This window comes from Cyclopterus lumpus, chromosome 14, assembly GCF_009769545.1.
Source record: "Cyclopterus lumpus isolate fCycLum1 chromosome 14, fCycLum1.pri, whole genome shotgun sequence".
Lineage (NCBI taxonomy): Eukaryota > Metazoa > Chordata > Actinopteri > Perciformes > Cyclopteridae > Cyclopterus > Cyclopterus lumpus.
Genome location: NC_046979.1, coordinates 19,074,306 through 19,090,990, shown reverse-complemented (window position 1 = coordinate 19,090,990; position 16,685 = coordinate 19,074,306). Strand labels below are relative to the sequence as shown.

General features: G+C 43.0%; 1 protein-coding gene across 4 annotated transcripts in view; it reads right to left on the bottom strand.

Annotated features, from left to right (window-relative positions):
- Nucleotides 1-14,891, bottom strand: part of LOC117742691 (vacuole membrane protein 1-like) — a 53,267-nt gene extending 38,376 nt beyond the window's left edge. The window contains exons 1-5 of one of the 4 annotated variants that reach the window (XM_034550269.1): nucleotides 14,410-14,891; nucleotides 12,704-12,806; nucleotides 12,420-12,558; nucleotides 8,064-8,154; nucleotides 6,377-6,487 (exon numbers count right to left, since the gene is read on the bottom strand). In XM_034550269.1, the coding sequence (XP_034406160.1) occupies nucleotides 6,377-6,487; nucleotides 8,064-8,154; nucleotides 12,420-12,558; nucleotides 12,704-12,782 (420 nt within the window). In that variant the 5' untranslated portion in view covers nucleotides 12,783-12,806; nucleotides 14,410-14,891. Of the gene's footprint in view, nucleotides 1-6,376; nucleotides 6,488-8,063; nucleotides 8,155-12,419; nucleotides 12,559-12,703; nucleotides 12,807-14,024; nucleotides 14,045-14,409 lie in introns of those variants that run through there. The other 3 variants (XM_034550270.1, XM_034550267.1, XM_034550268.1) reach the window with 3 other exon arrangements.
- Between the last annotated feature and the right edge of the window lie 1,794 nt (nucleotides 14,892-16,685).

The following is a 16,685-nucleotide window of genomic DNA, read 5'->3' as shown; positions in this document are numbered from 1 at the left end:
CAAATGTGGAGGTGGCAGAGAACACTTTTCTGAATCAACACTCCAATTTGCATTGAAATAAACCTGCATTGCACTTTATCTATAGTTCCATATTAAGGATGTCAAATAAGCTTAACACATAGATCACACAATGCGTTTAGAAATATAAATGTTCATGTTCTAATAAAATAGAACATTAAAATAATATATTTCCAACAGATTACAATGGGAAAACTTTGTCTTTAGTTGAAATCTAAAAATCTTACTTGTGTTTAAGTTGAATGATGCAATGAATGAATTACATCAAAGAGCAAAGGGTGTATATATCTTCTTTGAGTGTGTTTAGACACCTATAACTACTGCAGGGAAACAAAACGTTGGGCCCCATAGAAAGTCAGTCAGCACCCCTACACAGACCCACCTGAGGGTGCGTGGGGTTGTGACGGGGAACAGAGAAGTCTTGGGTGACCTTTGTGGTAGAATTTCAGAACAAAACTCTGCTTCGAATAACCTTAACATTTGCAGTGTGCCAGGATCACGCTGGTTTGGTCTGGTCAGGTTTGGCTTGTTCTGGCAGGGTTGTTGGTGCCATTCCAGACTGGCTACACACCAAGCCCACTTTTGCCCGGGGTTTGCTTGCTGTGGGCTGTGTGTTTGTGTGTGTGTGTGTGTGTGTGTGTGTGTGTGTGTGTGAATGTCTTTCAGATCAAATGGTTATTGTACTTGGTATAAACAGCACTCCTGGGGCCTCCGAGGCAGAGACAGACAGACGCATGCCTTGGATGGCTGAGGTGTGACAGTTAAGATTAAGATGCCATTAGAAACACCACACACACACACAACACTCCCAATTACACATCTCTCTGGCATTCATCTTTGAGGGAGTTTGTTGAAGATGAATAAGGCACTAGACGTTTGGCCAGAAGATCCATGTCTCCAGCCTTATGAGGAAGAAGAGGAATTACTTAAAAGTTATAGATGAACATCAGATTGTCCTTGTAAAAACTAAGGTGATTAAACAAGTCTCAATGTATACATACCTGGAGTTTCCAAGAAGACAATCTGTCTGACATCATATAGTGTCTTTAAAAACGGTGGTTATTTAGGTCCCAGACACAAAAGATGTTTTTCTTTTGTTGCAAGGAAAAAATGTATTCAAGCGACACTTCTGAAAGCTATTGATTGGGGGATATTTTGCTGTTTTGTTAAAGGTCTTTTATTTCTGTTTTTATGTGGCAAAAAAATGATACGCTGCCATCTTGGCCATGGGATTATTTTATTACAACCCAAAGTTAGATTCCCCTCACAAGCAGCTGTAGATCCATAACTTACTCATGTAAAATTCCCAACCAATGTATCTCTGTGGCATGTAAGTAATATTGCTTTCAGTAGTGGGAGCATCAAATCCAAGCGGTAAAGTTCAGAAACACGATCTTGATGTAGTTAAAAATGAATGGCCACAGATATAATTTCGGAGGTGTTGAAGTTAAAGAGAGAGAGATCCGATACTGCCAGTGGTGACTCACGTGTAGCTTCTCAAAGAAACTGAACATGATCCTGATGTGTCATTCATGATGTGGCTAACACGCATGCAAGGTATCTCACTTTGATGAACAGAGGAGTGGCCATGCTATGTTGAGTCATGTTTGTCATCAAAGGCATGTGCAAAAAAAAGTCAAGACAATTATGAACCAATAATGTTTATATATACAGTGTATGCACACCCATCAGAGTACATTCAAGACTTTCTGAAGAGCCTACCTGGAGCTGTGAGGTCATATACAGCGCTCTCATGAACGCCTGTCAGGTGACCCCTATGAGTAGTGGAACGTTTAGTGCAGGTCAAACAGACTGCGTGAGTCACAACTCAAACAAAGCAGCCAGCTTTCTGCTCATGGGAACGTGGAGGTGCCCCGAGGGTTTGTGGCGAGGCTCGTCACTGTAAAAGCCATGGTCAGGTGAGTGAGGGGTAGTGTACCACCCACACACACACACACACACACACACACACACACAGCCCTTTGTCCAATACCTTGCCATGCTGACTGGGAACGTGTGGGCGGACGGCACTGAAGTGCGTGACGGCATGCGAGCGGCAGAACTTTAAGAACCTGAGCGTGTGATGTTAACAACAACGCCGGGAAGCTGCTGCACTCACCAACCTGCTGGGCACTGACAGCGATAGTTGGGGCTAATTGAACCTTGTGCTCCTGGTAATTGCCAGCAGCAAAAACTTAATTTGAGGGGTTTTGCTGGGGGAAATCTGTATATTGTACACAAACCTCCGCTGCGACCTATAATTTCGCAAACCTAAAAGAAACTGAATAGAGAAAACGATAGAATGTTCCACTATTTAGAAAAGCCACCGGTTTATGTTTTGAAAGACAGGGCACAGTAAAATCCTGAGTTATAAACACGCTACAAATATGGTTTGTAACCCCAGAGGATCGCTGTTGTTTCCCCCTCCCAGTGGCTGCTAGAATTCATGCTCCCAGAAAGACACAACATGTCCACCTCTCAGCTCAAAGCCTGACGGACAGAAAACTAGACTCCCGAGCTTCTGTTATGTAAACAGCAACGTGCGCAGCTTCTATTATAATGACTTGGATTCTTTGTTGCTGTTGATTTAACGTTGAGCACAACTATTTTCATGCTGCCCATAATGACTTAATGGCAACAGCCATTACTGAAAGTGATTTAATGGTGGATGACTCTCTTCTAAAATATTTACAGCATTCCCGAGCATTCAAGAGTCACACTCATCGCTAACCCCTTTTCAGTGAGAAGAGGATTCGGAGGCCAGTGGCATTAGTTGCCAGTAGAAAACCAAGACTCAAAAACCTAAGTGGGGATGCTGCGATAACTCATAACTGCGATTGTTACAATCATTATAACAGATACATGCGCAGGTGCAAGACTCAGTGTGTGAACTGATCCTCTCCTCCGCAGCCCAGAAATCAGAAATGAGATCGCTCCAGTGCTCCTGTATGATTTTATTGTTTTCATGGTCTGTATTCTAAGAAGCCACGACCTCCTCCCTCGAAAGCAGCTGGATAAAATACACTTGATTGTGTGTCCCCCCCCCCTTCTCCACGCCTGAGTTGCAGGGATTTATCTTTCTCCAATAACCAGTCCTGACCCGTGTACAATGATCTCCCGCAGTCTGAGCGGGACACAAACACAGACAGGAGACACAGGGCAGCGATTGCCCATGTCAGGGAAAAGGAGAGCTGCCACTTCTGCTCTGGTTTCATTGACTGGGATGGTTTGTAGGTTACTGGCTCTGCTACCCCCCTCTGTTGGTGGCTCTGCAGTACCCTCACAATGCAACGTTCACAGCTTCCCGCCAGCCACCATGGTAGATGTGTGTTGTTAATATATTAACGTGTGTGGTCTTTTATTTCCACCTGTTAGCGGTAAAAGATGGTCACTTCAGTCTCTCAGACGGTAAAGAGAAACCTTGCGAGTAGCATTACTCAATTGTATAAAGTCACACGGTGGAGCAACTGGAGGAAATGAAAAATAATTGCTTCAATCTAGAAGTTATGTCCTTTAGAAAGTCAGGAAAAGGGACAGACAGATGGCTGGGAAGGTAGAGAAAGTCATATGGCAACACAGTCACATGTTATATCGTGTGAATAAAGCACGGCAGAAGACCTTGATGGTTGTTTGATTTGAATTATGCAAAAAGAGTTTCAGATTTAACGTTAAAAAGAAAAACAGGAGTACAGTGAAATGTGTGCGTTAGTAGTTTTATGATTCACTATGCTCGTCAATAATCTGATGACTCTCTTCAATTTTCATTTGCCATGGAGACAATGAATGCTTCTTCAGCTGTAGCCTTTATGTGAATACAAGTATTGCTACTTCGTATTAATTGAATGACATGTGGAAGGATTTAAATTCAAGTCTGCTCTGAATTTTCTGGTTTATATTCTTAAAACCACTGGCACCCTCTACTGACTGTTATAGTAATGAACCAGCTCAGTTACAAACACCACAATATTATTAGGGTTGTCAAAAATAATCAGCTATGACTGCAACTAACAATGATTGTCATCATCTATTCAGTTACTGATTATTTTCTTGATTGGTCGTTTGGTTTGTAAAATGTCAAAAAAAAATTGAAATAAAATTGAAAAATGTCTACTACAAGAGTCCAGGGTGGCCTTCTCGGATGTCTTGCTTTGCCCGACCAATAGTCCAAAACCACAAGGGAGTCTGTTTACTATCATAAGAGCAAGACGTTTAACAATGAACTGATTATGAAAATGGTTGCGCTTCATTTTCTGCCAGTCAAGTTATTGTTTAACTTACTTATTGTTTGAGATGCGCTCCTCATGATCAAGGAAAATCCAATAAAAGTGTTTTATTAAACTGGATGAGAAGCTGTAAAATAAAAGTTCATTGTGGCACTTCTCCACAGAGCTGGAGTATATCTCGAGTGGTGCACTTGTACACCACTTACAGAGTAACTACGGTGGTGCTGTTTCTAAATGTTGACATGGGGGTAACTCAGAGTCAAGAGCTGGTAAACATCGAGACCCACTTTAGTTCTTTTTTCTAGCATATTATTAAGTCCTATGGACAGGAAGGAACCCAGTGCCAGAAAGGTCAAGCTGCATGTGGGAACATCTAATCTAATCCAATCACTGACCCAAGTCTGCTGGTACTCGCCACTGTTCACTGACCACAGAATTTCTAAAAACTATTTTTGCTGTCAGAAATCAAAAATATCTGTCAGAACCCAGAAATTAACAACATCACTGAAAAATCTCAAAGCGTCAACAAAAAAGATGATGTGTAATTAGAATTCTCTGAGGTCAGTTCTGTGCTTCTCACTTGTGGTTTTAGAGTTGAAGAGAGGATTTAGATACTTGATCAGACAGGGTTCTTTATACAAAACAAATATAGTTGGAGTTATAAATAAGGCCAATAATAAGCTACATTTGTATTTGGAAAAAAAATGAAAATCAGCTAATGTCTTTAACATCTTCAAAGTAATGTAATGTCTTTACCATCTTCAAAGTAATGTATGATCCTCACCGACCACAGACTATTTAAAAATCTATTCATCTTTCATTCCAGTGTGTACCAGCTGGATTGCCATCAACAGATTAAGGTATGTGAGCCGGTAAAAGCCGGAAAACGTTTAATTTGCACTCTCGCAGGTTGAATGTGGTTTCAGAGGCATTTCCACCCAATAAGGAGTCCATTCGGTGGGAAACACGTACGGCTTAAAAGTGACATTCTTCACGCAAATAAGGGAAAATGTGAAAAACACTTTTTGAATCTCCACACCAAAACATCATGTCGCCTATCCATAGCTCAGATCTAAAAACATCTGCCCCAGTACCGGCCTTTTAAAAACAATATCAGTCAGACTGAAAAAAAATGCACAAAAGCAGCTCCAGCAGAGAGCACCAAGTTCTGTCATGAACCCAATGACACCCACAGCCTGCAGTAGCGGCCCTGCTCACTAGATGGCGCTCTCCAACACTAAAACCCTCTTGAAAAAGTGAGCTGGGTCACGAAGGGGAGAGTAGCTAAACAACTCTCAAATTACATTTGGGAGCACCAGAGTTTGGGCTTTGAAAAAAAAAACCAGCAGAATAGAGGACACACACTTCAAAGTTCCCAGTCCAGCTCCACTGGGCATACAAGTGCTCCAGTGGACTCAACCGATGACAGATGGACTCAGAGCAGTGAAAACAAGCAGATGTTTCGGGACCCTGATATCTGATCAGCAGTAGAGACCCAACACCTCCCCACCCGAACAACAACACTCAGAGGCAGAGGAGAGTTTGGGTAAAAAACAGAAAAGAGGAAGGTGGAAGGAAAGGGGGGGGGGGGGGGGGGGGGGGGCGAGAGGGGGGGGGGGGGGGGGGGGGGGGGGGAGACTGTACGCAGAGGAAGGACATGCAAAGGAGAAGGAGTAAGAGGAGGGAGAGAAAGTGAGAGTGAGCAACGCAGTGGGGAGTATGAGAGCAGGGAGAAAGAACTCCGGGAGAGAGAGAGAGAGAGCGAGGGGGGGGGGTGTTTTTATCCTCATGTGCACTCAGTCAGAGGGGTCAGCGAGTGCGATTGTTCCTAGACTGCCTGTCAAAACAGCGCCACTACCACAGCGTCTCTTCTTCATCTCTGAAACGCGCACGCGCGCACGCTCACACGCCCATAACTCACGTGTGGATGTGCAAATGCCCGCGGAGCCTCGGCGGTGCTGTTATGATTAAAGCCTTAGCAACAACACCACCGCAGCGTAATCACAAGCCTTTGGAGACCTGCGTCACTGCACCACCACCATCCACTGGGTTGCAGCGTGGGCACTGGCACAAACACGCACCGGCACGTCGATAGCTGCACTGGGAGGAACGCAAAAAAAAAAAGGCTTTCTTACCAGGTAAAGCAGGAAGGTGTGCAGGCCGGTGCCAAGACCCACCGAGGAGAGGATGCCCAGGCCGAGCCAGTAGGCGCACCACAGCGTCCTCTTCTCCATGTAGCGCACATACTGCGCAGAGGCCAGAAAGAGGGACGGTTATAACCACATGGCAGAGACACATGCACAGAGTGTGAGGAAAACAAGTGTGTGGGGGGGGGGAGAGAGAGAAGAGGGGAGGGAAGGAGATGAGAGGTAAGAGAGAGAAAATGTGCAAAACAGAGAACAGAGGGCACTTAAAAGGGTGGGTGAGGGCAAGTGAGTGGTAGAGAAAGAGAGAAAGAGGGAGAGAGGGAGAGAGAGAGACCTTTAGAGACAGAGGTTGTTGTTGAGTTGAGAGGACAGAGCAGTAGGGTAGGAGTGTTCAGCACACTGACAGCAGAACAGCACCATTATTCTTTTTGGTGGCAGCCAGCACTTACACAACTAGTAAAGTAAGGCAAGCCAATATCTCTCTCTCTCTCTCTCTCTCTCTCTCTCTCTCTCTCTCTCTCTCTCTCTCTCTCTCTCTCTCTCTCTCTCTCTCTCTCTCTCTCTTTGCTCCTCTTCCTTCCGTACATCCGCCTCTATCACTCGGTTTTACACCTCCTCCCTTGAGCCAATGCAGGTCATTTTCAGGAGGAAGCATGGAGTGTGTAGATTACGGGAAGAAGGGAGGGGACTGAGGGGTGTTGGGAATTGGGGGGGGGAGGCTCTGACTGAAGACTCCATTTCCCAGGAAACCCAGCAAAACAAAAACACCACTTTTTCTGGGAAGTGCAGTTCCAGCCATGGGCGATGGTTACTGTGTAGCCTAGTTCTTGTGAAGTGATTACACAACTCCGGAGTCTCTTTTAATGAAATTGAAAGAAACGTTTTATGGCAATGGGTTTCTAAATACTACAGCACATGTCAGGACATATAGAAAAGGGTGAAACATTAAGAAAGGGGAATGGTTTTAGTCAGATCTGGAGCACAGTCTTTAGTGGTTTACAGCCACAGCTACAGTAGTTATTCCTGTGGACAAGAGGTCAGCAGGTTCAACTGTGCTTTGCAGGAATTTAATAATTAAATGAAAATGATGTAGGCACACTCACACAGGCACACACTTGTTAGAGAAGATGTTCATGCAAATATCCTCTCATATTATGCATGCACTTGTGTTCATGCAGTGCGAATGCCAATAAGTTATCTGTGCCGATAACTATGTGGGACAGACGCACTATAATCAGACTTGCTCCCCCCACCGTACCCCCCGTCACTATGCAGGACCTAAATAAATAGTAAATGGGCTGCATTAAATAGCAATGTTCAACCTTAGTAGTGCTGGTGCTGCCTGTGCCTTGCTAAAGGACAGGAGGAACCAGGGATCAAATCACCAACTCTTCGATGAATATACACCCGCACAGCTTCCAGAGCTACAGTTGTCCCAATATGTGTATTACAATTAGTCTTACGGTGGTAACTGTGGAATTGTAACCTGCACTCCGTCACTAACAACCAGCACAGAAAGAAAACATTATGAAATCATACCTTAAAGAAAGCCAGACTTTCTGATTCATGTCAGTCGAAAAAAAGCTGGACGGTCTGGGTTAAGGTGGGGGACCCTGAACAGCACCCAAAGTGGGGTTATAATGTACTATGGAAAATATTTACAGTATTCAGTCACCTTCTGGTGTGTTCCTTCAATACAGTAGGCAATGAGGAGGAGGATAAGCAGGATCAGCAGGCCAAACACTGTCTGTCTTTGCTGCCACAGCCTGGGTGAAGGAGAAGAAGAACATTAAGGTGGAAAATGATGGGTTAAAATGTGAGCATGCAGAGGTGAATGGTATAAAAGACTGGGAGAAGATGGTGAGTAGGAAGGCCAAGGTGTGAGGGCAGATGAGGAACCATTAGAAGCATGAGTGAGGTGAATGGAAGGGAATGATTTGAATGAGAGAGGACATCAGTTTTATTTAAACTTTGGGGGTGGAGAGACAACCGCTAAAAACGAATCAAGAAGTAGCCAAAAGTATAGGCTTCACAATAGGATAATATAAGGTGGGAAATACACTTTGAGGTAATGGATCACATTGGGCAATAGGGAAAAGCTCTACCTGCTGGCAAAAAAAAAGAAGCTGTCCTCAGTCCTTTTGAAATTAATATAATTCTGGATATATATTGAGAAAATTGTTGGGCACTGCTATAAGACTATGGCAATTGAGATCACTGAACAACATGGATTATGTTTTACCACACATTTTGAAGAGTGTGAAGAAACAATTTAGATCAATCACCTTGTGCACACCTTGTGCCATATTGTCATAAACCAAACTGCTGGTAAAAGTAACCAAGCTATGTGCCCACTGCCCACATATATTATCACCTATGTTAAACTGTGTGTGGCGGGGCCACAATTCGCGAGAACATCCATTGATGTTACGACAGTTTAGCTGCCATAAATGGGTTTTATGGTTTTAGTTGAGCCACCAGTTCTCTTTATACAGCCTGAGAGCAATCACGTTGCCCTTTTTTATTTCTCATTCATTTGATTTGCTCATGATTTTGCTAGTTTTTAAACAAAATAACACAAGATACACTCACAACAAATAACTACTTTTACAGTCACTTGCAATAACCGGCTATAATAATGAAAAGATAAATATAAATAAAAGTCTGAAAGAAGTCACTTTATTTGTCTGTGTGTTTTTTCATGTGAAGTGGTTAAAATATATATATATATTTTTAAAGAAAATATATTCCCTCTGCTCAGATGTAGGTGTCAGTAGGTGCCACAAGCTGCCAGTGCCACAAGTTGTCAGAGGAGTGACACTACTATAGTTATTTTGAACGGAGACATTTGTAAACCACGTATCAAACCATTGAAATTGTTAAGCTGACAGCTGATATCTGACAGGCAGCAGAGGTAAGCCTGGCACTCCTCTGACTAGTGGCACTCCTTTGACTAGTGGCACTCCTCTGACTAGTGGCACTCCTTTGACTAGTGGCACTCCTTTGACTAGTGGCACTCCTTTGACTAGTGGCACTCCTCTGACTAGTGGCACTCCTCTGACTAGTGGCACTCCTCTGACTAGTGGCACTCCTTTGACTAGTGGCACTCCTCTGACTAGTGGCACTCCTCTGACTAGTGGCACTCCTTTGACTTGTGGCACTCCTTTGACTAGTGTCACTCCTCTGACTAGTGGCCATCCTCTCACTCGTTGCCATCCTCTGACTTGTGGCACTCCTTTGACTTGTGGCACTCCTCTGACTAGTAGCCATCCTCTGACATCTAGTGGCATTGGCAGCTCCTGGCAGTTCCTGGCACCTACTGACACCTACATCTAAGCAGAGGAAGAGTGAAGATATTTTCAGACTTGCATTTTTTGATTTTGCTGATGTTTAGATGCCACGAAAGCGTAAAAAACTAAACAAATAAACAGACTTTTTTTTCTCATTAATATAGCTGATTGTTGTGACTGTAAAAGTAGTTATTTGTAAAGAGTGTATTTTGTTCCTTTTTGTCACAAAACTAGCGAAATCATTAGTATATCAAATGAATGAGAAACAAAAAAATTGCAATGTGATTGCTCTCAGGATGTACAAAGAGAACTGGGGACTCAATTAAAATCGTAAAACCGATTTATGGCAGCTAAACTATCGTAACATCAATCGGTGTTCTCACTAATTGTGGCCCCGCCTGCCCAGCTCGGCAGCTTCTTGCCACTTTGGTGCCACAAGGGGGACCTTGGCCTTGCAGGAACTTTCCAGTTTTATATGTGTGCAAAACCGTAGTTGTTACTCCACCACCGAATAACATCAATTGACACAGTGTATCTATGCAACCCTTTGGTTATTACTTTTATGCTAACTGTACTATGTGTATTGAGAGAGGTGCATGTTATCTTAGCTTTGAGTAAAGTGCGGTAGTCATGTATACAAAATAAATAAATATTGCACTTATTCAATACATTTTGCAATGTACCTGCTGTGTAACTCATTTCAATGTTATTGTAATGTTACTATAGCTCGGAGTGGTGTAAAGTAAATAACGCTAGATACTTAGCTAACATTAGCTACATTTAAAGTAATTTGTAACTTTACCAAAGTGTTAGGTTACAACTTTGAAGTACTTTTGTTTCTTATTTCTGCTGACATTTTGTATATAATGGTGCTTTATTGAAGCATTTTTAATTGGAGACTTCTAACTACTGGCTAAACTTACGTTAGCCAGCTAACGCTGTATTGTAAAACTGATGTTTTTCTGTTAGCCGTCGTGTATTTTGGCTAATGACTATCCTCAGGTGGAAGTAAGGTAACGTTAGAAAACGTTAGCTAGCTACCAACGCTTGCAAAGTGAGTGGCCCCTTCACACACCCCTTGTCTCATCATGCCTGATTGACAGCTGTGGAAAGCTCTAGAAGTCTGCTGTCAGTTCACACCTGGTAATACCGACTCCACGTGTGTCTCAAGAGACCATTTGTAATCGGATCATACTCACTGCTCTATATGCAAATTAACTTCTCTATAAATATCCTTGTTACTGTATATGTCTTTAAAATAACCGGATGTAACAATACCAGCAACATTCAGTGTTTCCACAAAAAAGAAAAAACACAGTTTGCTATAATGACTGTGGCCTATATCATGCTGTAATACCTGTTGGCTTTCTCACTCAGGAATGGCTTACGTCTGTAAACCATTCTCTAATTAGCAGCACAAATTTACTTTTATGTTTACAGGTTTAAATCTAAATGCAGAATAATGCAGTAATTTGAATACAATGATTTATTACAACAAAAAAAATCTCTCACCCCCCCCCCCCATCCCAACCCTCTATTCTTTTCACAACCATGGTCACCATATACATCTTGAGCAAAACAAGTGCAGAGCCCTGAGGACTCCTTGTGCATATGTTAGAAATTACAAACCCCTTCTATTGACATTCGAGATAAACCTCGTCGTAACAGGTTTGCATGTACCCACGATGCAGCAGTTACAACACCATGTGTTTTGAGTGTTGGTGAACAGCAGCTTCTCTCAGTCAGAACACTGCTCGCGGTGCTTGCGGCTCACCACATCCTCTTGTAGTTTACAAAATAAACACGTTGTCCTCACACACTTAACCACTTAGGCCTCCCTGAGCGTACACTCTGACCTTCTTCTAGGCCCTCCAAGTCAACAAAGATTGTGAGGCGTGTAAAGGACACGTTGTGCAGCGCGGGGAATTTGTCACCAAAGCAAACTCTGATATAGTCTGGTCTAACTAATGCTGTGGCTTTTGTGGGAGAGGTGACATCAGTTATCGAGGTGGAAAGCCAGCTCTACCAGCAGTAAGGTTTAACATTTACGAGGGGCAGAAAACGGAGACAACCAAGGTCGCCTCCTGTCTGCTTGTTTACGTGTGTGTTTGTGCTTTTGTGTGTGCGAGGTAGAGATTGTGGCGAGTGTATGGTCGTTATTTCTTCTTTCACAACCACCATAACCTTTTTTGTTTCCACTTGAGATTGACAAGCAGCACCAGCACCTCTATAAATACAACTATTACAAAAACACTTCTTAGCTGCCGTCGGCACTAGTGGCATCAACGCATGAATAATGTATAATAAAATTAAGATTTATATGGTGCTTTCTCAGCCAAACTGGCATTTAGGTTTATATGGTTGTCTAACCAAACACAGACATTGCGGCTTGAAATTAATCTTCGTCTTTTATCTGCTTTCTCCCCCACACGCAATAAATGTATATTGGATTTCTCAAAACAGCTTGTAAGCCATGTCCTGAGTGTTTCAGTCAAATTTGCACTGATGCACTAAAAGTCATATAATTACTTTGTTATCTTTCTTTAAGTTTCACACAAAATAGTTTTCTGTTCAGGCATCAATAAAGTTTTAGCTCGCTCTCTCTCAATTCCGGGTTAAACTTTTAATGACCAACTGCATCCATTTATGATGTGGAAAATAGAAGGAACACCTCTGGGGCAATTCTGAAGAAAAAGGGCGCAGTGCTTCTGGGGGAGGTAGCCTCCCACCCTGGGTCTCACCTCCATATCCACTCTTTTAAGGTGACAAGCAGCTCCAGGGTGAAGTAGTGGAGTGTGAGCAGAGGTTTCTTCCATAGCACCAGGGTTTCACGCTCCTCCCCGTCCCTCTGTTTCCTCTCATCCACAGACACATCCGAATCTAGCCGCACAGCGCAAGTACAAACAAAAGAACATTTACATGTTTTACAGAGGCATTTCAATGCCAATGCACTGATAATAGAAGTATCTTTAAGCACAGGTTTGATCTATTCCTCAGCTGTATTTTAAACAAATGTTGTCTTTACCAGTCCGCTCTCCATTTTGCTGTTCCTTGATGCCAAGACGCCTCCGAGGGAGTTCCCCTTCAGCCTCGTACTCTGCCATCTTATTCACCAGGAATGAGTCCTGCTGGGAGAAGAGACGTGCCTTAAGCACAGAGTCACACACACCATACCGCACACTGCTTGCCAAGTCTGACAATGACGCTAGCCCAAAACAAACACAGACCCTCTCACACAACAACAACAACGCAAACACTCCCCCCACTTCAACATGTCCGTATGCACTCCCACACACCAGCCTGTTCCAGGCCTGTGCATAACCTGATGAGTGTTGAGTAACAAAAAAGCATTGATGTTGACACTGGGAGCAAGTCGTTGTTCATTTTTCTGTGTGTACACTGAATCATAAATCCACCCCCCTGTGGTGATCAAATGACTTACACAGCGGAAGGAACGATAATGTGTGTAAATATTGGGGGAACCTACACACAATATACACGTGTCTAAAAGCATGTCTGCAGAGTGTCTCCTTACAGAGGCTTCTCGGGAATCTGTCAGTGAGAGGTGAGACACAGAGGTATGCAGTTTACCATCTGGTGGTGTTGTCAGTGTCTCACACACACACACACACACACACACACACACACACACTCTATCCTGTGCCCTCGGTCTGGGCCTCTGGCTCCTGTTTCCATGCATTAACACTCTGAGCTGTCAGGTGACAGACACTATTGGGTCGTGTCCAATAATTGTGTCTTGCTGAAGGACCTGACACTTGAAACGGTTAAAGCCCACTTGGTAGGTCTAGGGTGTTTAGGTTTAGTGTGCGGTCCTGGAGGACAAACAACGAGGCTGTGGGTACTTTGCAGTCCGATTGGAGCAACTGAAGTGCCACAGCCACAGCGGAAAAGAAAAGAAAAACCTGCTCAGACGATTAGACTGCAAGGCATCTGGAGAGCTGCTCTTGGCCTTCTCAGGGAACCACAAACAAACGCTTTTCATCACAGACTCTAAACCTTGAACACACACGCTCAAGCTGGAAAGCACATGGGAGAAGTTTGCCTTCAGGGATTTCTGCAGGAAATCTCCTTAGGTTTAGGCAACAAACTGACTTGGTTATGTTGGGAAAAGATCATGGTTTGGGTTATCTATCTCCTTTAATACACTTTTCTCCTCACAAAAGACCTCAACAAAGTGTGTCAATGTGTAATATTCTGTAAGCAACACTTATCTGAGAAGTTGGTGCCAAATTGGTCATATGCACCTCAGTATGTGCTTTATTCTACACAACGATTAATTAGGTTATTCATTGAAACTCTATGCATTATTCACAATCAGAACCTACGGTATAGTAAACAGTTTCACAGCAACACGGTAGCGCAGCTCTGCTCCTGTCCTTGATTGCGCAATCACTTCCACCAAAACAACCCGGACCTGTTGAGTAACTCTTGTGCCAGGGACAAATAGAAACTAAACACAGAGCACACATACACACACACACACACACACACACACACACACACACACACACACTCTCTCTCTCTCACACGCACACACACACGCACATATTCAAGATGATACATTTGATAAGCTGCAACTCCATTTCCCACATTTCAAACCGAGATAACAACACTGGAGAGATTATGAGAAAGTGTACAACAGCAAAGCAGTGCTGTAATAGCAGCTTAATGAGTCTTCGCAATGCATTGATGCAGAGAGGGTAAACTCACCGTTCTGCTGATGTTTAGTCCACAGTCAGTTCTGGGCTCAAATGAAACCTGTGATGGCGTCCCAGTGGCAAATGTTGGGTAAAAGTAGGCTACCCATGAACTGCATCATAACTTGAGTTCAGGGTGTGGTGATGGAGGGGGCCAGTGAGGGATCGAGGACTGATACAGAGTTGCCGGGGGAGGGGAAAGCAAGCTGGCAGAAGATAGACACAGAAAGTGGGGGAGATTTCATCATTTGGCTGGTAGAACCTCCAGAGAGCGAGTCTAATTAAAGGTCTATAAATAAGTGCATCACTTTCCTGGAGCGCACTTCTAACACGTCTCAGTCCTCAGTAGGTTTCACGCAGAGAGTGAAGGAATTTGGGCAAAGAGAGCTCAGTTATGTCCCAAATCATGTTTTCCAGGTCATAACTCGAAGACCTCACGTTGCCATGTTTTAGTTTCGGCGTCACCTTGTTTATCAGAGTGAGAAAAGTACATCCGAACTCAACTGTCTGGTGGAAGTTGAGTTTGTTAGTTCGTTTTTGAATGACTCTTGGGACTTTATTAGGGGAGATGCAGTAAGAGTAAGTCTCAAGGGGACAAGACTTTCTGTGTCTTTCATTACATGACTTTATACTCTACAATAAAGTGCAAAACATGGAGGATATCTGTGTCAAGCATAACTTTTGGAGGCGGCCCCGGGTCATCTATTTTCTCTCAGTTCATCCCCTGTAATATTGCTGAGATATCATGACGTATTTGTTGTGTATGAGAAGCATCAAGTTTAAAAGAAAGTTATTGACAAACGAGAGACAGAATCAGGCCACAGCAATGGGCACTACAGTGGAGCAGTGAAGGGTCACAATACTTACAGATTAAAGGTGTCACTGTCATAATTGCTTGTGAAAACATCCAGAAAAAGATAGTGCTGCACCTTTTGTCATGAGAACAATAGCATCGTGATTCTGCCACAATAACAGTACATCATTGTCGCTTACTGTTCTGAAAGAAAATAGGTGAACGAATACTATCCTAAAATACATACACCCCCACTTATGACAGAACGATTTTGTGAAAAATGTGGACCTCCTTTACTTGTTTTATTACAATTATATCCTTTAAAGCAAGACCTTCTTGAGGGAATAACTTCGACACCCCAAAGAAAACTCCTGAGAAATAAAGGCAAACATTTACACATCAATCCGTTCAGTCTCTATGTTCCAATTCATCCAGCCGTCCATAACACTTATTAACGCTCATGTGAACGAGGAAAGGTCTTTGCTCTCTCTCATCTCATCTAACTGCCACTCGGCATTGGTCTCAGCTTACAGCAGAACATATGCTATCTTTAGGCTGGATCTCTGTCTGCCTATCGTGTCTAACTACGTATACTGCACTCTCCATGCTCTAAACACTGCTATTTTGTGTTCATCTCCAGATTTGAATTCAAAATGTATTGATAAGGAGCAAACGAGCTCGATGACATCACCCACATCTCGTATCCACAGCACAGTATTGTAAATGTGGGACAATAAGGTATTTGTTTTATTTTGTACACATGACATATTAAACAAAATACCTTACCTGACGTCATGCCCATGTATCTCAGATTTATGCCAAAATAAAAATTCTGATGTGATCTTTGAAGTGATGGGGAGCAGGAGATTGTGAATGCAAATGGTATCGTGTCATATTACATTTCTACCGGCTTGTATTTGTAGGTGCCTGTAGTTCCCTGCTTTGCTCAATAGATGGCAGTGTTGACCTAAAAGTTAGTGTTGAACCCAGCAGGTCAGGTTTGGGAGGGGAGCGCGAGGTGCCCTTGAGCAAGGCACCTGACCTGCTGTATCATTAATGGAAAGATGAGTAGAGATCAGATTTAATAAATAATAAAATGACAGGTGGGGGTTTTCACCATTTAATTTGAATTCACATATATTGATTGAATGCTTGTTATTATAGTGTGCAGATCAGTTGATCTTATTTTTCTTCTTTCTGAATTCTCTGACAAGCCAAAATAAAATGAATTGGTTATTTTGGTTATATTTGCTCGTATTTTCCCCATAATAAGAGGGTTACATGTAATGTAATGTAATGTTAATACATCATAAATATGTTTATTATAGCACCATGACATCACAGGAGAGTCATAGGGTTTTAACAGAGCTCGGTCTGTACACAGTCCTGACAATGAGGCAACAAGTGGAAGAAGCTGTGTGGGAGAACAATACTCCATCAAATGAACCAAATAAGGCTCATATATTATCAACATATTACCAATCCAACCCTGAAAC